This window comes from Anomaloglossus baeobatrachus, chromosome 7 (genome assembly GCF_048569485.1).
Source record: "Anomaloglossus baeobatrachus isolate aAnoBae1 chromosome 7, aAnoBae1.hap1, whole genome shotgun sequence".
Classification (NCBI taxonomy): domain Eukaryota; kingdom Metazoa; phylum Chordata; class Amphibia; order Anura; family Aromobatidae; genus Anomaloglossus; species Anomaloglossus baeobatrachus.
The window spans coordinates 198,901,915-198,927,785 of record NC_134359.1 but is presented as its reverse complement, the minus strand read 5'-3'; the positions used below and the strand labels follow the sequence as shown (position 1 = coordinate 198,927,785).

The 25,871-nt window shown below is 52.9% G+C and overlaps 1 protein-coding gene across 1 annotated transcript in view; it reads right to left on the bottom strand.

The window, feature by feature from the left end:
• Positions 1-3,211, bottom strand: part of FOXK1 (forkhead box K1) — a 109,383-nt gene extending 106,172 nt beyond the window's left edge. Inside the window, exon 1 of the mRNA XM_075317862.1 lies at positions 2,626-3,211. Coding sequence (XP_075173977.1) covers positions 2,626-3,200 — 575 coding nt within the window. The 5' untranslated portion in view covers positions 3,201-3,211. The remainder of the gene's footprint in view (positions 1-2,625) is intronic.
• Positions 3,212-25,871: the final 22,660 nt, after the last annotated feature.

Sequence of the window (25,871 nt, the reverse complement as noted above, 5' to 3'; positions counted from 1 at the left end):
AGCATGATGAGCAGGACTGTTTAAATACCAATTCTAACTGAACCTCAAAATTGAATGGGTGATTCATAGTTCAAATACCCATTGTGAATTTTGGCATTAGGCTATGTGCGCACGTTGCGTAAATACATGCAGTTACGCTGCGCTTTGTAGCGCAGCGTAACTGCATGCGTCCTGCGTCCCCTGCACAGTCTATGGAGATTGTGCAGGGGCCGTGCGCACGTGGCGTTTAAGAGCGCAGCGCTTCGGCTACTGCCGAAGCGCTGCGCAAAAAGAAGTGACATGTCACTTCTTTCCTGCGCTTTGCCGGCAGCTCCTGCTCTGTCTATGGCAGGAGCTGCAGGCAGAGCGCATGGAATCGGCGCTCACTACAGACATTTCTGCAGCGATCTAAAGCGCACATGTGCTCTTCAGATCGCTGCAGAAATTTCTGCAGGGCTAGTACGCAACGTGCGCACATAGCCTTAGGCTGTTAGGCCGCGCTCAAATCAGCGGTATTTTGCGGCAAAACCGGATCCGTCATAAATGCGTTTCAGTTCCATTCATTTGCAATGGAATTATGGCAAGATGCGGTTACATGCGGTTGTGTATGCCGCACACAACTGCATGTGACTGTATCTTGCCGCAATTCCATTGTAAATGAATGGAACTGAAACGCATTACGACGGATCCGGTTTTGCAGCAAAATAGCTATCATGGTGCACGTCAGGGGTCTCTGCAGTGGACAGATGCTGAATGGTCACCAGTTAGGGGTGCTTTACACGCTGCGACATTGCTAGCATTTGCTAGCGATGTTGAGCGCGATTGCACCCGCCCCCGTCGCACGACCGATATGTGGTGATTGCTGCCGTAGCAAACATTATCGCTACGGCAGCGTCACACGCACATACCTGCTCTGTCACGTCAATATGACCGCCGAATAATCCCTCCTTTCTAAGGAGGCGGTTCGTTCAGCGTCACAGCAGCGTCACTAAGCGGCCGCCCAATAGAAACGGTGGGGAGGAGATGAGCGCCCGGAACATCCCGCCCATCTCCTTCCTTCCTATTTTTCCGGTGGACGGAGGTAAGGAGATGTTTGTCGTTCCAGCGTCGTCACACATAGCGATGTATGCTGCCGCAGGAACGACAAACAACATCATACCTGCAGCAGCACCGATATTATGGAAATGAACTACGTGTCAACGAGCAACGATTTTGCACGTTTTTTGCGCTCGTTGATAGTCGCTCATTTGTGTTACACGCTGCGATGTCGCTACCGGCGCCGGATGTGCGTCACTAACTATGTGACCCCGACGATTTATCGGCAGCGATGTCGCAGCATGTAAAGTACCCCTTAGGGTATATAGGCATGATGCACCCAATTCAGAGGAGCTTTTCCACCAGTAAACACCAGGTGCACAAACTAAGTGGAGCAGATTCTACGAGATCCGGATTAAAAAATTGCATTGAATCCGCTTAGAATAAGGACCCGTGCCCACTATCAGTGATTACGTTTTGGACGCAGTGTGTTTTCGCTGCATCCAAAACGCTGCGTTGTACAGTACAAGCACAGAGGATGGGATTTCTAGACATCTCCCGCCTACTGTGCGTGTACCGCCCACAGCACAAACTGACGTGCGGTGCGACTTTCTGAGACACAAGCATGTCATTTCTTTGCTGCGGAGTCGTAAGCGTCCTCCGTAGGGTGAATACAAATGAGAGACCGCAACGGCCCGAGCCGTGATCGTGGGTACGAGCAGCTGCGGCCCTGCAGGTCAGCACTCAATGTGTCCAGGACGTAGCGGGTCCTGTTCGTGGGCACGTACCTTTGGGGTAAGGTCACACTGTTTTTACGAGGACCATGCGTTACCTGACGCTGTTTTGTTGCATGTTATGTGTTAATTATATAGGGTGTCACAATAGGGTGCGCTTCATGGGGCATTTCTGCAGCAAAATCTTGACAAAACAATTCAAAAACCTCAGTGAAAATGTTCCATTTTTCAGCCAATGTCCCTGACATGACGCAATTTCTAAGTATTACCGATGGAAACAAGTGACATGCGCTGTAGGTGCGACTCCAATATAAAGGAAACCGTGAGCGCACACCTACTGTGCACATGGCCACCGTTCTGCCAGTGCGTTTTCTACCTATACAATGAAACAACATGCTTCAGATTTGTCAATTGAACCAGAAAAAAAAAGCATTAAACAGCACCTGGTGCACAGCAGCCAATCAGAGCTCAGGATGTATTTTGTCACTGCCACTCACAGAATGTACCGTGGGCTCTGATTGGCTGCTGGCTACTAGTCACTTTCACCCAAACAGTGTGCATGGCTGACATGTCGCAACTGTCAGAGAAGGCGCAGGACACGCTGATATTACTGGCAGTGCCGCACAGACGTGTCATTGCTGTACAGCAGACTTCCCCATGGAGGCAGAAGCCCCTGTGGCTGCAGCCTTCGGCACTGACTGTACCACACAGCACGAGCAGCACGTTTTCTCCCAGTGTTGACATAATCCTCGATAGAGAGCGCCAGGCGCCATAAAGTGAGGGCAGCCACGAGTGACGAGCACACGAGGAAACTCTCCCCACGCGGAGGAGTCCCCCTTCCCCCATCTGTAGGCCTCTAGCCTCCCGTCCTACTCACTGGCTGGAGAGCTGCAGAGGGGGCGCCCCCCGCCGCTGGAAGGCCCCGTCCACAAACACCCCGTTCTTGCCCAGGCAGCGCAGGTAGAAGTGCGGCTCCACGAAGTTGATCTGGAGGTGTCGGCGGGAGATGAAGCTGGAGCGGCCCATGTTCACATCCACCGATCCCTGGCTGGAGTCACGGCCGATGATCACTTGAGAAGTTCGCATGAAGAACTCAAAGTCTCGTCCCTCCAGACGGGCCAGAGCCGGGGGGGCTTCATGTGGCGGAGAGGCCAGGTCACAGGCTGCAGGGCGCCCCCCAGACTGCACGGGGCTGCAGGGGGCAGAGCGGAGCGCCAGCAGGGCCAGCACCCCCGAGTCTTCTCCAGGCTCCATGGCGGCCACGGCGCGGTGCCAGCTAGGATTGTTTTGGTTGTTGAAACTGAGTAACTGCAGGCGGGTATTCGGGCGGAGCGGAGGGAGATGGCCGGTCACAGGGGGAGGGCCAGAGCTCAGGTACTGGGACATGCACTGCTCGTGGTGGGGGCTCCTGCTGTCCCACATGAAGTCCTGAGCACTGCTGGGTCCAAACATCCTCCTCAGGAGACGGGGAAAAGGCACAATGGCCTCATATGAAGTCCTGAGCGCTGCTGTGCCCCAACATCCCCCTCAGGAGAAGGGGAGATGGCCCCACATAAGGTCCTGAATGCTGCTGTGCCCCAACATCCCCCTCAGGAGAAGGGGAAACGGCACAAATGTCCCCATATGAAGTCCTCAGCGCTGCTGTGCCCCAACCTCCTCCTCAGGAGAAGGGGAGATGGCCCCACATAAGGTCCTGAGTTCTGCTGTGCCTCAATATCCTCAGGAGAAGGAGAAAAGGCACAAATGTCCCCACATAAAGTCCTGAGCGCTGCTCTGCCCCAACATCCTCCTCAGGAGAAGGGGAGATGGCCCTACATACGGTTCTGAGCGCTGCTGTGCCCCAACATCCCCCTCAGGAAAAGGGGAGATGGCCCCACATAAGGTCCTGAGCTCTGCTGTGCCCCAATATCCTCCTCAGGAGAAGGGGAGATGGCCCTACATAAGGTTCTGAGCGCTGCTGTGCCCCAACATCCCCCTCAGGAAAAGGGGAGATGGCCCCACATAAGGTCCTGAGCTCTGCTGTGCCCCAATATCCTCAGGAGAAGGGGAAATGGCACACATGGCCCCATATGAGGTCCTGAGCGCTGCAGTGCCCAAACATCCCCCTCAGGAGAAGAGGAGATGGTCCCACATAAGGTCCTGAATGCTGCTGTGCCCCAACATCCCCCTCAGGAGAAGGGGAAACGGCACAAATGTCCCCATATGAAGTCCTGAGCGCTGCTGTGCCCCAACCTCCTCAGGAGAAGGGGAGATGGCCCCACATAAGGTCCTGAGCGCTGGTGTGCCCCAACCCCAACATCCTCCTCAGGAGAAGGGGAGATGGCCCCAGAAAATATCCTGAGAGTTGCCATGCCCCAACATCCCCTTCAGAAGAAGGGGAGATGGCCCCACATAAGGTCCTGAGTGCTGCTGTGCCCCAACATCCCCTTCAGAAGAAGGGGAGATGGCCCCATATAAAGTCCTGAGCTCTTCTGTGCCCCAATATCCTCAGGAGAAGGGGAAAAGGCACAAATGGCCCCATATGAGGTCCTGAGCGCTGCAGTGCCTGAACATCCCCCTCAGGAGAAGTGGAGATGGTCCCACATAAGGTCCTGAATGCTGCTATGCCCGAACATCCCCCACAGGAAAAGGGAAAAATGCATAAATTTCCCTACATGAAGTTCTGAGTGCTGCTGTGTTGAACATCCCCCTCAGGAGAAGGGAAAAATGCACAAATTGCCCTATATGAGGTTCTGAGTGCTGCTGTGCCTGAACATCCACCTCAGGAGAAGGGGAAATGGCCCCACATAAGGTCCAGAGCTCTGCTATACCCCAACATAGTCAGGAGAAAGGTAAAAGGCACAAATGGCCCCACATAAAGTCCTGATCACTGCTGTGCCCCAACATTCCCCTCAAGAGAAGGGTAAATGGCCCCACATGCTGTCCTCAGCGCTGCTGTGCCCTAACAGCCCCCTCAGGAGAAGGGGAAATGGCCCCACATATCCTGAGCACTGCTGGGCCCAAACATCCCCCTGAGGAGAAGGGGAAACAGCACAAATGGCCCCACATAAGGTCCTGAGTGCTGCTTTGTCCAACATCCCCCTCAGGAAAAGGGGAAATGGCATAAATGGCCTCAAATAAGGTCCTGAGCGCCGCTGCACATAAACATCCTCATCAGGACAAGGGGAAATAGCTCCACATAAGTCCTGAGCATTGCTGTGCCCCTACATCCCCCTCAGGAGAAGGGAAAATGGCCCCACATAAGGCCCTGATCCCTGCTGTGCCCCTACATCCCCCAGGAGAAAGGGAAACTGCACAAATGGACCCACATGAGGTCCTGAGCGCTGCTGTGCCCAAACATTCCCCTCATGAGAACAGGAAAAGGCACACAATGGCCCAACATAAGCTCCTGATTGCTGCGGTGCCCAGACATCCCATCCAAGAGCAGGGGAAATGGCACAAATCACCCACCTTGAAGTCCTGAGCGCTGCTGTGCTCAAATATTCCCCTCAGGATATAGGAAAAATGGCATAAATAACTCCATATGAGGTTCTCAGCACTGCTGTGCCAGGACATCACTCTGAGGCCTAAAACACACTTCCGCAAAAAAAACGTCCGTATGACACGGTCCGTTTTTCGGGTCCGTGTTCCGTATTTTTGGGGCGTTTCTCCGGTACGTATGGTATCCGTGTGATGGTGTATGCGAGCCGTGTGTGCGTGTGGAATGTCCGTATTGAAATAAAATACGTACGTGTGCTGTCCGTGTGCTGTCCGTTTATAAAGGCCCGAATTCTTACCCAATTAACGTTGTTAATCATTCATCATGAGATCCTGGTGTTGTTGTTTGCCATCAATTGACCTGATAGATTGGTAACAAGTGTTTCAGATTTCGTGATGAAAAACGGACACGGACGATACGTGCTGAACACGGACATACTCCATGTGCGGTCCATGCAGGCACGGACCCATAGACTAAAGCGGGTCCGTGCCTGCGTGCTGCCGGCCAAAAACGGACATGTCCGTGTAGAAAAGCGCACACACGTACTTACCACACGGACACACGTTCTGTGTGATTTTACGTGCGTGTGCCATCTACCATTGAATAACATGGGTCTCCGTGTGTACGTGTCTCCGGTACGTGCAAATATGTACCGCACACGCAGAAATTACATGCATGTGTGTTGCGGGTCTTAATAGATGGGGAAAAGGCACAAATGGCCCCACATGGGGTCATGAGCGCTGCTGTACCCGGACATCCCCCTCAGGAGAAGGGGAAAAGGCACCACTCGCTCCACATGAATTCCTGAGCACTGCTGTCCCCGAACATCCCCCTCAGGACATGGACAAAAGGCACAAATGTCCCCACATGAGGTCCTGAGCGCTGATCTACCTTAACCCCCTCAAGAGAATCTGCATCTCTTGGCAGAAAAAAACACGCTTTTTTACGTGTTTTTGCCACATTTTTGATGCATTTTCTATGCACTCTGGGGTGGAAAAATCTAAAACCGCATTGACTTTCCTGGCATAAGGATTTGCATGAAGTTTTGCAACAACTGCGCTGAAAAATTGATAAAAAGAGCGAAAAAAATACAGTGTGCACATACCATTGCAGAGGTTCTCAGGTTTTGCTAATTATTACCATAAGTTCATTAAGAACTTCTCTGTCATAATCAAACCTCTAAGGCTATGTTTACACATTGCGTTTTTGCTGCGGGTTTTTGTTGCATGGTTTTATGCAAATTAAAGGCTGCTTTTTACAGAATCGACAAGAGTTATAAGATTTCAGGAATGTCACACACACACACACACACACACACACACACACACACACACACACACACACACACACACACACACACTTGCTTTTTTTCCAGACTGAAATACAAAACAGCATTTTTGCTGCATTTTTTAAAGAAGCAGCATGTCAATTATTTCACCATTGAAGCAATGAGGGACAAAAAAAACAGCTGTGTTTTTGCTGTTTTTGTGATGAATGAAACTAACGTTATTGAAACGTGTACTGTAGACAAATCATACACCAAAAACACAGTTAAAAAACGCAACAAAATGCTTTTTGGAAGCAGCTGTTGTTTCTGCCAAAAGAGCAGGTTTTGCTGCAGAAAAAAAAAATAGCAAAAAGCAATGTGTGAACATACCCTTTCTGATATGACCAAGAAGGGGAATGATTTTTCCTCTTAGTCAACTGAGGCTGTTGTAGTCGGCTGTTTCTAAGGCTATGTCCCCACTTTGCGTTTTTACCTGCGTTTCAGCTGCGTTTTGAACTGCAGCGTTTTCATGCCAAAATGCATGCGTTTTGATTTTCAAGCAAAATCTATGGGAATAGAGGATTTCTTGTCCGCACTTTGCTGTTCAAAACGCTGCGTTTAATTTGCCTAATTTTGGGCAAAAACTCAGCGTTTAAAGAAGCAGCATGTCAATTGTTTTTGCCATTTGGGCTGCGTTTTGCTAACATTGAAGTCAATGAGAAGTTGCAAAAAGCAAGTGTGAGGCAAATCCCGGGATATGAAGATGAATTATGACTTCCAGTCATAATCGCTCATCACTCCCTGGCAGTGCCCCCCTCCCTTCTTGTCCTCAATGTCCAGCATCTGTGAAGGTGTCACATCCCATGGCCATCTCCTATGATATGGAAATTAGGTGATGTGGGAACAATGGACACAGGATGACTCCCTGCCGTGACCCTGTGGTAGGAGCTGCTATCTAATTAGCAAGCTTGGAAGTATCCAGACAGAACGACTCCAGTAAAAAATGGTTCATATCTCGCAAGCCATATTTCCGATAAATATGGCAACCATAAAAATGGTGTCTCCGCATGCGGACGATGCTGGCACACCCTTTTTATGGGAGCGGGAGCTTGGGAAATACCCCAGGCGTGATATCAGCCAATGGGGAACTAGTAGACAAGTCATGAAACCTCTCGTTCTGTAGCTAAATTCATAGCTGTCACAATGAGAGCGTCGGCGTCCGCCTACGACGCTCCCAGGCAAAGTTATGGCCCATATTCCATGTTGTGGATTGTCCATAACTCCAGCCAGGGGTGGAGCAGTGCTCCCTCTGAGGTCACTAAGGTAGGAGGGGACCTGGATTTGCCCAGGTTGATAACCCTACTTCGGCCATTTTCCAGGGTTCTTTCGCTGGGGGTCACGTGCAGGAAACATCTGTGGGAGTTCCTAGAAACCTGGTCTACAGCGCCCCCCTGTGGCCAGACGCACAAGGTAACTGATTGAATTGCATACCTGTTTGTAAACCATGCTTTATCTGTAACTGTACTCTGACCTATGTATATTCTGTAGATTCCCTATTGTATATATTGTAGTTTCTAGTGTGCTTTAGGCTGATTAAATTATATAATTAATCTTGGGCTGTTCTGTTATCTCGATCTTGAATCCCACGTCTGTGTGTTCGGCTAATAGTTACCGTGAAGCGGTTGGTGGCAGCGAGTTGTGCCAAGGATTATTGTGGGGAGGCCAGTGAGATTCGGGGAGGTTTTATATATTCCGCCCGCGGAGGTCGGGGGAATATATACCCTACTCTCACCGGGGACCCTTCAATAATCGGCATAAGTAGTATAGCGGCCTCCTTGCTTATTGTCGGGCAATTCCATAATTGGCCTGACTATAAGAGGGGCGCTAGAGAGCGCGTCACGTGCTCTGTCTGTCGGTCGGGAGGTATAAAGGATGGGTGACCCCCCACTTGTTACCCCCCGATTGTGACGTACTGGTAGCCAGCGCGGGGGATTTCTGAGTGACCCCCCCGGTGGTTCGTGACATATTGGTGGCATAGCGGTGGGATCGAGATAATAGTGTGTGTGAGTGTGAGACCCATACTCCCAGACACTAAAGACTGCCTGCAGCAGCTGTGGCTGCTGGGGTCTTCAGACTAGCTCAACACTAGAGTGTCAGAGTGCAGATACTGTAAGGTGTGTGGAGGCATCGGGTGTCAGTTCTGTGTCAGTGACCAAAAGTCTGCAAGAATGGCTGATGGCACCAGGAGCAGAGCTATGCAACTGGCCAATGCTAAAGCAGGAGCCGAAGAGAGGGAGGACGGTGCTGTGGACAGTAATGAGGAGGTTGCCCACGAGTCCTCCAGGAGCTCGACGCCAGAAAACAGCTCTGCAGAGGACATTGCACAACCTGGCACTGCTGGACAAGATGAGGAGCAGCTCACCCAAGGGTCCTCAACGAGCCAGATGCCAGCCCTCCGCTCTGCAATGGACAGTGAATCACCAGGCTCCGCAGCGGGTCGCAGATCACCACGTGCCATTCCACCGAGCCTGGGAGGCTCGGATAGCCTTCTTCAAATGGCTATGGCCCTTCTCCAGGCTGGAGACCAGGAGGGCTACAAGGAACTCCTGGCAGAGCGCAGGGCAGAGCGGCAGGCAGCGCGTGAAGAGCGCCAGGCAGAGCGTGAGGCTGCGGAGCGACGGCAACAGGCAGACCGTGACCACCAGCTGCAGCTAGCTCAGCTCCGGCCCTCATCAGCCACACGTGACCTTCAAGACACCAAACTTCCAAAGGTCCGTGTTGAGGACTTCCCAGTGCTGGAGAAGGATGGAGACTTGGACTCTTTCTTGACTGCTTTTGAACGGACTTGCCTGCAGCACCATCTGGACAAGGACCAGTGGGCCAAATACCTGACCCCCCGTTTAAGGGGTAAGGCCCTGGATATCCTTGGGGACTTGCCTGCTGAGGCAGATCAGGGCTACGACACCATCAAGCGGGCCCTGATCCAACAGTACAACCTCACTCCAGAGTCCTACCGCAAGAAGTTCCGGAGCCTACAGAAGGGACCAAAGGACTCCTGGGCTGACCACCGGCGGGCACTTGCCCGAGCTGCCGACCACTGGACCCAAGGCCTGCAGCTTTCCACCGGACCGGAGATCCTGGACTTGTTCATCACGGAGCAACTCTTGTGGAACTGCCCTGAGGATCTCCGCCAGTTCATCCGAGACCAGAAGCCAAAGGGGTCCACGGCTACAGCTGCCCTGGCCGATGACTACACCAACAATCGGGCTCCGGAGGCCAGGAGAGCAGCCACCAGCAGCACCTGGAGAGGGGGTAAGATGAATTCTACGACTGCCCCACCTGCCCCTAGACTGCAGGGGGTGTCCCCCTCAACTCCCCTCTCCAGGCCCGTGGCAGAGCCAAGACGGTGCCACCAGTGCAACCTACCTGGACACTTCAAGGCCATGTGCCCTCAGCGTCCCAAGGCCCCGGCTCCGTCCCCGTCCCAAGGGCCGCCCAAGGTGTATTGTGTGGGTGGGGGTGGTGGTAGGTCCCTGGACAGCTTCCAACCTGTCACCGTCGGCCAGTCTGTGACCATAGGACTGCGAGACAGCGCCTCGGAGGTGACTCTGGTGCGGCCTGAGATGGTGTCCCCCCAAGACTTGATACCTGGAAAAACCCTCGCTGTCTCCGGGATTGGAGGCATTGACCCGGCGCTGCCTGTTGCTGACATTTATGTGGACTGGGGCGCAGGGCGAGGGGTGAGAGAGGTGGGGGTAACTGATCGGATCCCTGCAAACGTGCTACTTGGGACAGATTTGGGGCAGATAACCTCCCAGTTTGGGCCCCCCCCAAGGGCTGAACCTTCAGCCAGTACTGACATGACTCCTGACAATGTTAATGTGTTATCTATGAATGATGTAAGGGAGGAGGGAGTGAACTCTGATATTTCTGCTTGCACAGACACCATAGACACACACACAGCTGCAGCTGTGACAGGGGAGGGGGTCAGAGAAAGGTGTGACAATGCCTCTACAAGTAACCAGCCTGCGAGCTGGGATCTGTTGCCCTCTGCAGGGATAAGCAGAGAGCAGGGTGCTGCAGGGGGAGGACCAGTGTGTGGGGTGGGGGCTACCACAGCAAATGTGGGGTCCCCAGAGATTTCACAGCGGGGTTCTGTTGCTGCAGGAGGGGAACAGGCAGGTGAGATTGGGGCCGGTCCAGGAGCGGAAGTGCTCCCAGGTAAGATCTCGGTGCATGGTTCCCCCACAACCGGGGTGTCAGGAAGCCAGGTAGGTCTGCCTGAACCGGCGACTTGGTCAGGAACGGAGGAGGAGCAGGCACGACCCACGGGCGCAGCGGCTGTGGCCGCTGTCACCCGCAGTGGGAGTGCTGGAAGCCAAGGGGCCTCCCGGAGGTCCGATAGCTCTTCCCCTCCTGACCAAGTGGCCGCCGAGTCAGGTGGAGGCCAGGACACAGGTCCCGGGGTACTGACCGAAGATGTGACAGTCTCGTCGATTCTGGCCACATCTAGTCAGGGGTTTCAGGCAGCGTTAGAAGCTGACGACAGCCTGAAAGCTCTAAAGGAGCAGGCGGCACAGCCTCCCTCGGACTCGGACCCGGAGCGAGTGGTCTGGGACCAAGGACGGCTGTACCGGGCCACGGTCCAGCAGGGTTCACCGGAGGCGTGGCCCAGGGACCGACAGTTGGTGGTACCCTATCCGTTCCGGACGGAGTTGTTGCGGATCGCACATGAGATTCCGATGGCCGGACACCTAGGGATCGCTAAGACCAAGGCCAGGTTAAACCAGCATTTCTACTGGCCAAAAATGGGGGCCGATGTGGCTGCCTACTGCCGTTCGTGTGAAACCTGTCAGAGAGTGGGGAAGGCGGGGCCACACCCCAAAGCCCCACTGGTATCTCTGCCAATCATCGATGAGCCTTTCAGGAGGGTGGCTGTGGATCTGGTCGGCCCGCTGGCCATCCCCAGCAGCTCCGGGAAACGCTTCATACTGACGGTAGTGGACTATGCCACCCGGTACCCAGAAGCAGTGGCCTTGTCGTCCATTCGGGCTGACAAGGTGGCCACCGCATTGCTGGAGATTTTCTCCCGAGTGGGTTTTCCCCAGGAAATGCTCACTGACCGGGGGACCCAATTCATGTCCCAGCTGATGGAGGCCCTCTGTAAGCAAGTCCAGGTGCGACATCTGGTGGCCAGCCCGTACCATCCACAGACTAATGGCCTGTGCGAGCGGTTCAATGGCACCTTAAAGCAGATGCTTAAGATGTTGGTCGACTCCCATGGGCGTGACTGGGAGCGGTATCTCCCACACCTGTTATTTGCTTACCGGGAGGTTCCACAGGCCTCAACAGGATTCTCACCGTTTGAGCTCCTGTACGGGCGACGTGTGCGGGGCCCCCTGGCTCTGGTGAAAGAGGCTTGGGAAGGGGATTTGGCCACCCCTGGAGTGTCGGTTATCGAGTATGTCATGCGCTTCCGGGACAAAATGCAGGCCTTGACGCAACTGGTACACGACAATATGGCTCAAGCCCAGGCCGATCAGAAGCGTTGGTACGACCAGAACGCTTGTGAGAGGACCTACCAAGTGGGTCAAGAGGTGTGGGTACTGGTCCCCGTACCACAGGACAAGCTTCAGGCAGCCTGGGAAGGCCCATACCTCGTGTACCAGCAGCTCAACCCTGTGACGTACCTGGTCACCCTGGACCCTGCCCGTGGAAGGCGGAAGCCCTTCCATGTGAACATGATGAAGGCACATCATGAGCGGGAGGCATGTGCGCTCCCCGTGTGCAACCTGCCCGAGGAGGGAGAAGCGGAGACCCTCTTGGATATGCTAGCCCAGGTTAGGGCAGGCGGATCCATTGAGGATGTGGAGGTTGGCCACCAGCTCTTGGAGGACCAACGGTCCCAGCTGTGGGCCACCCTACACCCCTTCCGGGGGTTGTTTACCAACCAGCCCGGAAGGACTAACTTGGCTGTCCATCACGTGGACACTGGGGATCATCCCCCGATCAGGCGTTCAGCATATCGGGTCTCCCTGGAGGTGCAGCAACACATGCGCCAGGAGATTGACGAGATGCTGAAGCTGGGGGTGATCCAGGCATCCAACAGCGCTTGGGCCTCGCCTGTAGTCCTCGTCCCTAAGAAGGACCGAACCACTCGGTTCTGCGTGGACTACAGGGGGCTCAATGCTGTCACGGTCGCCGATGCGTACCCAATGCCACGCATCGATGACCTGCTCGATCAGTTGGCCGGGGCTCCGTACCTGACCATCATGGACCTGAGCCGGGGATATTGGCAGATCCCCCTGACTCGCAAGGCCAGGGAACGCTCTGCCTTTATTACCCCATTTGGACTATACGAGTCCACGGTGATGCCATTCGGGATGAGGAATGCCCCTGCCACTTTCCAGCGGATGGTCAACACCCTGCTCAAGGGACTTGAAGGGTACGCGGCCGCGTACCTGGATGACATTGCCGTCTTCAGTCCCACCTGGGAGGACCACCTAGAGCATCTAGCACAGGTGCTCAGGCGGATCCACCGGGCAGGTTTGACCATCAAGCCGGGAAAGTGTCAGCTGGCCATGAGCGAGGTCCAGTACCTCGGTCACCGGGTAGGCGGGAGAACACTGAAGCCCGAGCCTGAGAAAGTGGAGGCCATCGCATCCTGGCCCACCCCCAGGACCAAGAAGCAGGTGATGTCCTTCTTAGGGACCGCCGGGTACTATAGGAGGTTTGTTCCACGCTATAGTAGCCTGGCAAAGCCCTTGACGGACCTCACCAAGAAGAAGCTGCCCTCTGCAGTCGATTCGACAATGGACTGCGAGACAGCCTTCCAGGCCCTAAAGGACGCCCTGTCCAGCCCGCCCGTGCTACAGGCAGCCGACTTCACGCGGCCGTTTGTAGTACAGACCGACGCCAGTGACTTCGGCCTCGGTGCGGTGCTCAGCCAGGTGGACTCTGCGAGCCAAGAGCACCCAGTCTTGTACCTGAGCAGGAAGCTGTTACCAAGGGAAGTGGCCTATTCCACGATGGAGAAGGAGTGCCTGGCCATAGTGTGGGCCCTGCAGCGTCTGCAACCCTATCTATACGGGCGCCACTTCATCGTGGAGACGGACCACAATCCCCTCAGCTGGTTGCACACCGTCTCTGGGACGAATGGGCGATTGTTGCGATGGAGCCTTGCGCTCCAGCAATACAACTTCACCATTCGCCACAAAAGGGGCCGTGACCACGGTAACGCAGACGGGCTGTCCCGACAAGGAGAGGTCGCGGACGGGCGCACGGGGGAACACCGGAGTGTGCTGCCCCCTAGCGCCCTCAAAAGGGGGGAGGTGTGAGGCAAATCCCGGGATATGAAGATGAATTATGACTTCCAGTCATAATCGCTCATCACTCCCTGGCAGTGCCCCCCTCCCTTCTTGTCCTCAATGTCCAGCATCTGTGAAGGTGTCACATCCCATGGCCATCTCCTATGATATGGAAATTAGGTGATGTGGGAACAATGGACACAGGATGACTCCCTGCCGTGACCCTGTGGTAGGAGCTGCTATCTAATTAGCAAGCTTGGAAGTATCCAGACAGAACGACTCCAGTAAAAAATGGTTCATATCTCGCAAGCCATATTTCCGATAAATATGGCAACCATAAAAATGGTGTCTCCGCATGCGGACGATGCTGGCACACCCTTTTTATGGGAGCGGGAGCTTGGGAAATACCCCAGGCGTGATATCAGCCAATGGGGAACTAGTAGACAAGTCATGAAACCTCTCGTTCTGTAGCTAAATTCATAGCTGTCACAATGAGAGCGTCGGCGTCCGCCTACGACGCTCCCAGGCAAAGTTATGGCCCATATTCCATGTTGTGGATTGTCCATAACTCCAGCCAGGGGTGGAGCAGTGCTCCCTCTGAGGTCACTAAGGTAGGAGGGGACCTGGATTTGCCCAGGTTGATAACCCTACTTCGGCCATTTTCCAGGGTTCTTTCGCTGGGGGTCACGTGCAGGAAACATCTGTGGGAGTTCCTAGAAACCTGGTCTACAGCGCCCCCCTGTGGCCAGACGCACAAGGTAACTGATTGAATTGCATACCTGTTTGTAAACCATGCTTTATCTGTAACTGTACTCTGACCTATGTATATTCTGTAGATTCCCTATTGTATATATTGTAGTTTCTAGTGTGCTTTAGGCTGATTAAATTATATAATTAATCTTGGGCTGTTCTGTTATCTCGATCTTGAATCCCACGTCTGTGTGTTCGGCTAATAGTTACCGTGAAGCGGTTGGTGGCAGCGAGTTGTGCCAAGGATTATTGTGGGGAGGCCAGTGAGATTCGGGGAGGTTTTATATATTCCGCCTGCGGAGGTCGGGGGAATATATACCCTACTCTCACCGGGGACCCTTCAATAATCGGCATAAGTAGTATAGCGGCCTCCTTGCTTATTGTCGGGCAATTCCATAATTGGCCTGACTATAAGAGGGGCGCTAGAGAGCGCGTCACGTGCTCTGTCTGTCGGTCGGGAGGTATAAAGGAGGGGTGACCCCCCACTTGTTACCCCCCGATTGTGACGTACTGGTAGCCAGCGCGGGGGATTTCTGAGTGACCCCCCCGGTGGTTCGTGACAGCAAGCAACATCAAAATTCCAGCGTTTTACATGCTTTTTAGCTGCAGAAAACATGCGTTTATGACATCATAATAATGGAATGATATGTCCCTTTACACACACATAGTCCGACAATTAAATTAATGAAAAATATTAATTTATTGTTATTTTAGCCATAAATAGTATAAAACCGCTATAATTATATTAAATAAAACTATTTTCGTTATGATTTATAAGATTATATTTGTTTTTATTTTTTTTCCTTTTTTCATAGTGTTTGTATGTTTAAACTTTATTTAGTAGTGTGTTTGTAATGAAAACGCATCTGTCTTTAAGCAATGGAAACGTATGTAAAAAGCGGTAAAAACACGCCTAAAAAGCGGTAAAAACGCACGCATATTTATCGCGTTTTCGTTGTCAAAAGCAACTTTGGCAAATACCATTTCTGCCAGACGATGCGTTTTCAACTGCAACTACCTCGACAAAAGTGCGGACATAGGCTTCAGTCCACAATCAACCCAATATTATTTTGCCTTTTGTGGTAGGTTCTTCTACTGTGGGGTGTGGTGCCGTTCTCTCATAGAAGAAGGACAGTTACTTTCATCCTTGTTCTTTTTTCTCCAAAATTTTCACAAACGTAGTTCAATCATGATATAAACGATCAGGAATTTGTGGCTGGTAAGAAAGCTTTCGAGGAATGGGGGCATTGGTTCAAGCGGGCTAGGTATAAAGTAATAATAATTTTATTCATTTATATAGCGCTATTAATTCCACAGCGCTTTACATACATTGGCAACACTGTCCCCATTGGGGCTCAAAATCTAGAGTCCCTATCTGTATGTCTTTGGAGTGTGGGAGGAAACCCACGGAGAACATACAAACTCCTTGCAGATGGTGTCCTTGGTGAGTTTTGAACCCAGGACCCCAGCGCTGCAAGACTGCAGTGCTAACCACTGAGCCACCGTGCCACCAGTCTTTACTAAACACAAAAATTTACTGTATGTCAACGCCATTAAATGTTTCAATACTAGATAGGCCCTTTTTTCACTCGATTTGATTTTTCTGTGACATATCAGAGCTGGTGGATGTTAGAGACTTTGCACTCCTCCACCTTCCATTTCAGGAAGCCCCACAGGTGCTCAGTAGGGTTTAGACCTGGAGAAATGCTTGGCCAGTACAGCACTTTTAACCTCAATTTCTTTAGCAATGCAGTAGTCATCTTGGAGGTGTATTTGGTGTAGTTATTATGTTGAAATACTGCCCTGCAGCCCAGTCTCCGAGGGGGGGAGGGATCATGCTCACTATGTAACAGTACATGTTGGCATTCATGGTTCCTTCAATGAGCTGTAGCTCCCAGCAGCACTCATGCAGCCGCAAATCATAACACTCCCACCACCATGCTTGACCGTAGGCAAGACACACTTGTCTTTGTACTCCTTACCTGGTTGCCGCCACATATGCTTGGCACCATGTGAACCAAATAGTTTATCTTTGTCTCATCACACCACAGGGCATGGTTCCAGTAATCCATGTCCTTAGTCTGCTTATCCTCAGGAAACTGTTTGTGGGCTTTCCTTTGCATCATCTTTAGAAGAGGCATCCTTCTGGAATACCAACCATGCAGACCAATTTGATGTAGAAAGAGGTGTACGATTCAGCTTCGAGGTAAAAATAGACAACATCTCTATACCTTGAAACACAAAATAAGTAAACCACCTCTCATACACCATCCAGCGCATTGGATTTACATTTGTCCATGGCAGCACAGATTTTCTTTCACGGTTTTATTTTGGTTCTGGTGCTTCTTGTATGCATCTCTGAGCATGTGCACTCAACCTCTTTGGTCGACCATAGCGAGGCCTGTTCTGAGTCGAACTTGTCTTGTTAAACCACTGTATGGTCTTTCCAACCATGCTGCAGCTTAGTTTCAGGGTGTTGGCAATCTTCTTATAGCCTAGGCCATCTTTATTTAGAGCATTCTTTTTTTTGTGCCATGTTGAAATTCCAGTAACCAGTATGAGAGAGTGTATGAGCGATAACACTTAATTTAACACACCTGCTCCCCATTCATATCTGAGACCTTGTAACACTAGTGAGTCACATGACACTGGGGAGGGAAAATGGCTAATTGAGCACAATTTGACCATTTTCACTTAGGGGTGTACTGACTTTTGTTGCCAGTGGTTTTGCTATTAACAGCTGTGTGTTGCATTATTTAGAGAGCATACCAAATTTACAGTTATACAAGCTGTACATTGACTATTTGTTAGGGCCAGGTGGACGGGCAAACCCAGGAGGTGGATCCACTGGGCCGAACTCCTTGATGATGGTAAGGGGTCCGGTAGCTGGAGCACTACAGGTAGCAGGACAGTCCGTGCACAAGAGTATAATGGAGAAGTCCCTGGGACCACGGAGTCACTGATGGTAGTCCGGGTGACGGAGCTCAGGTTCGGAAGCCGAGATGATGTCAGGCGAAGTCCGGAACCATTGGAGCGAGATGACGGGTCACCGCAGGGATCAGAGATGGTACGGACTGTCAGGATGGCAGATAGACAGCGTTCGGGGTTCGGGATTCGGCAGGACCGGATGGCAAGGCAGGATAGGCTCTAGAAGAGAGAGAGGTGAGTATCTCACAGGAACACAAGGAGACCTGACTCCTAGCTTGGGAAACACGAAGAACAGGCCCCGCCCACTTGGACACTAAACCCCTTTATACCCTGTACCTGTGTGCTTCATTTCCTGTCAGTGGACGCTGGCCCTTTAAGAAAGGGTCAATGACCGCGCGCGCCCTAATGCGCATGCGCGCGGCCCGGGTGCCAGAAGCCAGAGCAGGAAGCGGTGAGGAGGAAGCAGCAGAGCCGGGCTGGGGCTGGGAAGCCGACGGACGCCGGGAGCGGGGACCAGGACGCCTGGGAAGCGCAGGCAATGGAAGCTGGAGAGCGGGGAGCGACGGAGACCGGACCGAAGAACCGGGGAGCGAGGCAGGGGAGCCGGGGAGCGTGGCAGGTGAGCCGGGGAGCAGAGCAGGGGACCCGGGGAGCGTGACAGTACCCCCCCACGCCCCCCTCCCCGCAACCGGGACAGGAAGGCACGGATCAGAGGAGTGCCCACATTCTCCCGGGGCTCCCAGGACCTATCCTCAGGACCATACCCTGCCCAGTCCACCAGGAAGAACTGTCGACCCCGTACAGTCTTCATGGCCACGATATCCCTTACCGCATAGATGTCGTCATCGGCAATAGGAGGAGGAGCCGAACTGGCAGCAGCGGAGAAGGGACCAAGGACAACCGGCTTGAGCAGGGAGACGTGGAAGGAATTGGGTATCCTCATCGTGGCCGGGAGCTGTAGCTTGTAGGAGACCTCATTGATCTTGCTGAGGACTTTAAACGGCCCGATGTAGCGAGGACCCAGCTTGTAGGATGGTAGCTTCAATCGGACATACTTGGAAGCAAGCCAGACGAGATCTCCAGGAGAGAAACACAGAGGGTCCAGACGTCTCTTGTCTGCGTGTCTCTTCATCCGCAGGGAGGCACGTGCAAGGGACGCCTTAACAGAGTCCCAAATGGTTGTGAAGTCACGGGCTACAGCATCAGCAGCAGGGACATCCGAGGAAGAGGATACAGGCAATGGGACGGTAGGCTGAAGTCCGTAAACGACATGGAAGGGAGAGCTGGAGGAGGACTCACTGACGTGGTGGTTATGGGAGAATTCAGCCCAAGGAAGAAGTGTGGACCAGTCGTCATGATGGGCGTTGACGTAGTGACGTAAGAAGGAGGTCAAGATCTGATTGACCCGTTCCACTTGGCCGTTCGACTGAGGATGGTAGGCTGAAGAAAAGTCCAGAGTCACTCCCAGATGTTTGCAGAGAGCCCTCCAGAAGCGGGAGGTGAACTGAGTTCCTCTGTCGGACACAATGTGTGATGGAAAGCCATGGAAGCGGAAGATGTGATGTATATAGGCGTCCGCGAGTTCCTGGGCAGAGGGCAATCCAGCCATAGGGACGAAATGAGCCATTTTAGAGAACCGATCCACCACGACCCATATGACTGTGTGTCCGGAGGACAATGGCAAGTCCGTAATAAAGTCCATCGCAATGTGTTGCCACGGAACTGAGGGTATAGGCAGAGGCAGAAGACGGCCATATGGCAGGTGTTTGGGCGTCTTGTTCCTGGCACAAGAGGAGCAGGCAGAGACAAAAGAGGCGACGTCCGTGCGAAGGGATGGCCACCAGTAATGACGTACAATCGCACTCCAAGTTCTCTTCTGACCAGCATGACCGGCTGTTTTCGAGGCATGGCCCCAGTGTAACACTTTTTGCCTGTCAGTCTCAGAGACATAGGTCTTCCCGGGCACTATCTGGGCCAGGGTGACAGGGGCCACCGGAATGATTTTACTAGGACAGATGATGGGTTGGGATGTCTCCTCCTCCTGCTCCATGGGCATGAAAGACCTGGACAAGGCATCAGCGCGTACATTCTTGTCCGCGGGTCGGAAATGGAGCTGGAAATCGAATCTGGCAAAGAACAAGGACCACCTGGCTTGCCGTGGGTTCAGTCGCTGAGCAGACCGCAGGTATTCCAGGTTCTTGTGGTCCGTGTAAATAATAACGGGGTACACTGCTCTTTCCAGAAGGTAGCGCCATTCCTCCAGAGCCAGTTTGACTGCCAATAGCTCTCGGTCACCGATGGTGTAGTTGCGTTCAGGCGCTGAGAAGCTCTTGGAGAAGAAACCGCAAGTCACCATCTTCCCGGAGGAGGACTTCTGCATGAGCACTGCTCCGGCTCCCGAGGAGGCATCCACCTCCAAGGTGAACTGGCGGTTTAACTCCGTACGGTGGAGTACAGGAGAGGAGGCAAATGCCCGCTTCAGAGAGCCAAACGCGGCGTCGGCCGCAGGTGACCAGTCCTTTGGATTAGCCCCCTTCTTGGTCAAGGCGGAGAGAGGAGCAGTCAGAGCAGAGAAGTGAGGGATGAACTGGCTGTAATAGTTGGCGAATCCCAGAAAGCGTTGGATTGCCTTCAGTCCAGAAGGAGGAGGCCAGTTGAGAATGGAGGAGACCTTCTTTGGATCCATCTGCAGTCCGGTATCGGAGATGAGGTAACCCAGGAAGGGGAGAGAAGACTGCTCAAAGACACACTTCTCGTACTTGGCGTACAGACGATTCTCTCTCAGTCTTTGTAGAACCAGCTGCACGTTCTCTCTGTGGGTCTGGAGGTCCGGAGAGAAGACAAGGATATCATCCAGATACACCACCACACAGACGTAGAGAAGGTCCCGGAAAACGTCGTTCACCAATTCTTGAAAGACTGCTGGTGCGTTACACAGGCCGAAGGGCATCACGCAGTATTCATAGTGCCCATCGCGAGTATTGAACGCGGTCTTCCATTCGTCCCCAGAGTGGATGCGGACCAGGTTGTAGGCACCCCGAAGATCCAACTTGGTGAACACACGAGCTCCTCTAAGCCGATCAAACAATTCGGGGATGAGCGGCAGGGGGTACTTGTTTTTCACGGTGATTTGGTTCAATCCCCGGTAGTCTATGCATGGGCGTAAGTCGCCTTCTTTCTTCTTAACGAAGAAGAAGCCTGCTCCAGCAGGAGAGGAGGATCTCCGAATGAATCCCCTTGCCAGGCTCTCTGTGATGTAAGTAGACATGGCCCTTGTTTCGGCTGGAGACAGTGGATATATCCGTCCTCGAGGTGGTGTAGTTCCCGGGAGCAGGTCGATGGCACAATCGTAAGGACGATGTGGCGGAAGTACCTCTGACTCCTTTTTATCAAAGACGTCCGCGAAGGACCAATAGGCCGAGGGCAGTCCCGGTAGGGACTCTGGAACCGGAGGTCGTCGGATGGGTTGTATGGTCTTCAGACAGTTCTCATGGCAAGAAGAGCCCCATCGGGTGATTTCACCAGTGCCCCAGCTGACTGATGGTTCGTGTGTCCGTAACCAGGGAAGTCCCAGCAGGATTTGATGGGACATGTGTGGGAGGACGTAGAGAGCGATGTTCTCGGTGTGCAGGGCACCGATACGCAGTTCGACCGGCCTGGTGATCCAGGAGAGGGTGTCAGAGAGGGGTCTCCCATCCACAGAGGCTATCACGAGGGGTTTGTCGAGTGGAGTAACAGGCACCTGGTACTTGTCCACCGTGGCCTGCTGGATGAAATTGCCTGCTGCCCCAGAATCGAGGTACGCCTCAGCCGTGAACCGCGTCTCTCCCGTTGTCACTTGCACAGTCCACGTAACCGGGTCTGAGAGAGTCCCAGCACCTAGGGTGGCCTCTCCTACCAACCCTAGGCTTTGCAGTTTCCCGGCCTCTCTGGACAGGAGCGTAGCAGGTGTGTGCCCTCTCCGCAGTAGAAGCAGAGGCCCTTGGCGAGCCGCTCTGCTCGACGTTGTTCAGACTGCCGCACACGGTCGATCTGCATGGGCTCGTGGACGGAGACACCAGATGCCGTTGACTGGAGTACGGCGGGCTTCTGCGGAGGAGATGAATGCCATACCGAACGTCTCTCACGGGACACCTCTTTGGATCGTTCCTGAAAGCGAATGTCCACTCGAGTCGCTAGGGTAATCAGGGCATCCAGGGTGGACGGTACGTCACGACCAGCCAGCTCATCTTTAATTCGACCCGAGAGACCTTCCCAGAAGGCAGCGATTAGAGCCTCGTTGTTCCACCCGAGTTCCGAAGCCAAGGTGCGAAAACGGATGGCGTATTGACCCACCGTCAGAGTCCCCTGACGTAACCGGAGAAGAGATGAGGCAGACGCGGAGGCGCGTCCGGGCTCGTCAAAGGTGCCACGAAAAGCCTGCAGGAACTCCTGGATGTTCGTGGTCACCGGATCCTCCCTTTCCCACAAGGGGTTCATCCACGCCAGTGCCTCACCCTCTAGATGGGACATGATGAAGGCGACCTTGGCTTGGTCGGAGGCAAACAAATGCGGCAGCTGCGTGATATGGAGGGAGCATTGGTTTATGAATCCCCTGCAGGTCTTGGGATCTCCGGCGTACCGGGGTGGTGAGGCCAAACGAAGTCTGGAAGCATCCGAAGAGGCTGCCACGGGAGCTGGAGCCGTGGATTGTCTAGTGGAAGCCCGAGATGCTGAAGATGTAACTGACGCTTGTAGCGTGTTCAGGCGGGCGTCCACAGAAGACATGAATTGCAGCATGCGGGTCTGAGTCTCACGCTGGCGTGTGAGTTCCTCCTGTAAGGCTGCTAGTGCTTCAGCGGGATCCATGGCCTGTTCTTACTGTTAGGGCCAGGTGGACGGGCAAACCCAGGAGGTGGATCCACTGGGCCGAACTCCTTGATGATGGTAAGGGGTCCGGTAGCTGGAGCACTACAGGTAGCAGGACAGTCCGTGCACAAGAGTATAATGGAGAAGTCCCTGGGACCACGGAGTCACTGATGGTAGTCCGGGTGACGGAGCTCAGGTTCGGAAGCCGAGATGATGTCAGGCGAAGTCCGGAACCGTTGGAGCGAGATGACGGGTCACCGCAGGGATCAGAGATGGTACGGACTGTCAGGATGGCAGATAGACAGCGTTCGGGATTCGGCAGGACCGGATGGCAAGGCAGGATCGGCTCTAGAAGAGAGAGAGGTGAGTATCTCACAGGAACACAAGGAGACCTGACTCCTAGCTTGGGAAACACGAAGAACAGGCCCCGCCCACTTGGACACTAAACCCCTTTATACCCTGTACCTGTGTGCTTCATTTCCTGTCAGTGGACGCTGGCCCTTTAAGAAAGGGTCAATGACCGCGCACGCGCCCTAATGCGCATGCGCGCGGCCCGGGTGCCAGAAGCCAGAGCAGGAAGCGGTGAGGAGGAAGCAGCAGAGCCGGGCTGGGGCTGGGAAGCCGACGGGCGCCGGGAGCGGGGACCAGGACGCCTGGGAAGCGCAGGCAATGGAAGCTGGAGAGCGGGGAGCGACTGAGACTGGACCGAAGAACCGGGGAGCGAGGCAGGGGAGCCGGGGAGCGTGGCAGGTGAGCCGGGGAGCAGAGCAGGGGACCCGGGGAGCGTGACACTATTTTACATTGTATGAAAGTGTCATATCATATATATATGTCCCATGAAAAGATATAATAAAATATTTACAAAAATGTGAGGGGTGTTCTCACTTTCGTAGGATTTTAATAATTGACCTTGATAGTATAATATTACAAACTGATCTGAATAAGATGTGTGCATAGGCAAATATTTGGCAAATGAGGTTTAAAGGGAACCTGTCATCAGAAATTTTGCTTTAAACCTAAAAGTTTCCCCCTCTGCAGCCCCTGGGCTGCATTCTAGCAAGGTTCCTGTACTTTTTGTGGCCCCTTTTAAACCAAATTAAATACTTTATAAATTTGTACCTTTTGCTATGGAAATTTTGTAAATCGTCCACGGGGGCGGACTCTCTGCTGACCGTTGCTGTTCCTCCAGCAGATTTACGCCGCCCCCCAACGCTGAATTTCATATCTCAGGACGCCACCCCTGGGCGCCCGTGGTCCCGTGCATGGGCTGTGCGACTGTAGCGGGACTGTGCACTGTGTGCACGTGTGACCGCTGGTGACGTTTTGCGCAGGCACGAGGTTATAGGCGGCGCTGTGAGTGTCATCAGCAAGTGCCGCCCATAACCTCGTGACCGCACTTTCCCCTCTTCCTCCAGAGTTCTGCGCAAGCGCTTGCTGGCCAGATGACCCGACGTCACCTCTTTCCCATCTTGCCCTGCTGCAGGGTAAGATGGGAAGGAGGTGACGTCGGGTCATTTGGCCGGCGAGCGCTTGCGCAGAACGCTGGAGACAGTGGGGGAAAGCGCGTCCACGAGATTATGGGCGGGCACTTGCGATGCAATCACAGCTCCGCCCATAATCTCGTGCTTGTGACACACGTCACCAGCGATCCTGGCGTGGGCGGCACCGTGGGCGCCATCCTGATGGATGAAATGGAGCGTGGGGGGACGGCGTCAATGTGCAGGAGGGACAGCAACGGTCAGCAGAGAGCCCGCCCCCATGGACGATTTACAAAATTTACATAGCAAAAGGTACAAGTTTATAAAGTATTTAATTTGGTTTAAAAGAGGCCACTAAAAGTATAGAAACCTTACTAGAATGCAGCCCAGGAGCTGCAGAGGGGGAAACTTTTAGATGGCAGGTTCCCTTTAACGTTGTTAAATGTAGAGTAATGCACCTAGGAAGGATCAATCTTTTGCTACATATACATTAAATGGATGTAAACTCAGGACTACAGAACAGGAGAAAGACTTAGGGATTCTGGTTATAAATAAGCTGAGCAGCATCACTCAATGTCAAGCAGCAGCTGCTAAAGAAAACAAGTTTTTAGGGCGTATAAAAAGAAAGATTAGATCTCGTGATCCCAACGTTTTGTTACCCCTCTATGAATCACTTGTAAGGCCACATCTAGATTATGGGATCCAGTTTTGGACTGCACATTTTAAAAAGAATATTCAGACGTTAGGGGTACTTTGCACGCTGCGACATCGCTAACCCTGTGACAGATCACTCACTAATTGTAATGGGTTTACTCACTTGGCTTCTGATACGCGGTAGCATGCAGGAAACTCTTCCATTAAAAGTCCATTCGATTTATTTACACATACATAAACCACACTTCACAGCATATACACACACGGATTTCAAGTCATTTACACTTTCGGTACACCAGCACAGATTCAAATACAGTTCTCTCCAGTAATATAATACGCAGATGGATTTAAAGTCCGTATCATTTGCGGTTCACCCACTACTGACTCCGGTCAGTAAACACACTTCTCTACATGAGGTTCTTTCCTGTTTTTCCATAGCAACTTCCTCATACTCACTGACCCGGGTCAGTATACTCGCCCCTTTCCAGAGGTACCTTTCCAAGAGGCTTCAATTCTCTATCCACAGTCGTGGTCAGGATGAGCGAATCTTCTCGCAGAGGACTCCTTCCTGGAGACATTGCAGTCCCCTGACTCTAAGGGGCCCTTTGCACACTACGACATCGCAAGCCGATGCTGCAATGCCGAGCGCGATAGTCCCCGCCCCCATCGCAGCTGCGATATCTTGTGATAGCAGCGGTAGCGAATATTATCGCTATGGCAGCTTCACATGCACTTACCTGCCCTGCGATGTCACTCTGGCCGGCGACCCGCCTCCTTCCTAAGGGGGCGGGTCGTGCGGCATCACAGCGATGTCACACGGCAGGCGGGCAATAGAAGCGGAAGGGCGGAGATGAGCGGGACATAAACATCCCGCCCACCTCCTTCTGCATTGGCGGTGGAGGCAGGTAAGGAGATGTTCCTCACTCCTGCGGCTTCACACACAGCGATGTGTGCTGCAACAGGAACGAGGAACAACATCGTATCTCCTATTGGTGCGACATTATGAAAATGTCCGACGCTACACAGATCACCGATTTAAGACGCTTTTGCGATCGTTTATCGGCGCATCTAGGCTTTACACGTTGCAACGTCATTACCGTCACTTTTGATTTGACCCCGACGATATCGCAGTGGCGATGTCGCAACGTGCAAAGTACCCCTTAGAGTCAGTGCAAAGGCGGGAAACTAGACAACTACAAGGAATGGAAGGCCTCCCATATGATGGGAAGTTGAAAACATTGGGCTTGTTTAGCTAAGAAAAAAAACATCTCAGAGGATATCTCATTTATATGTATAAATAAATGTGTGGTCAATACAAAGGACTGGAACATGACTTCCAAAGACAATACTAAGGACCAGGGCGTACACAATAAAGTTGCAATAAGACTACAGTATATGCGCACGCTGCAGTTT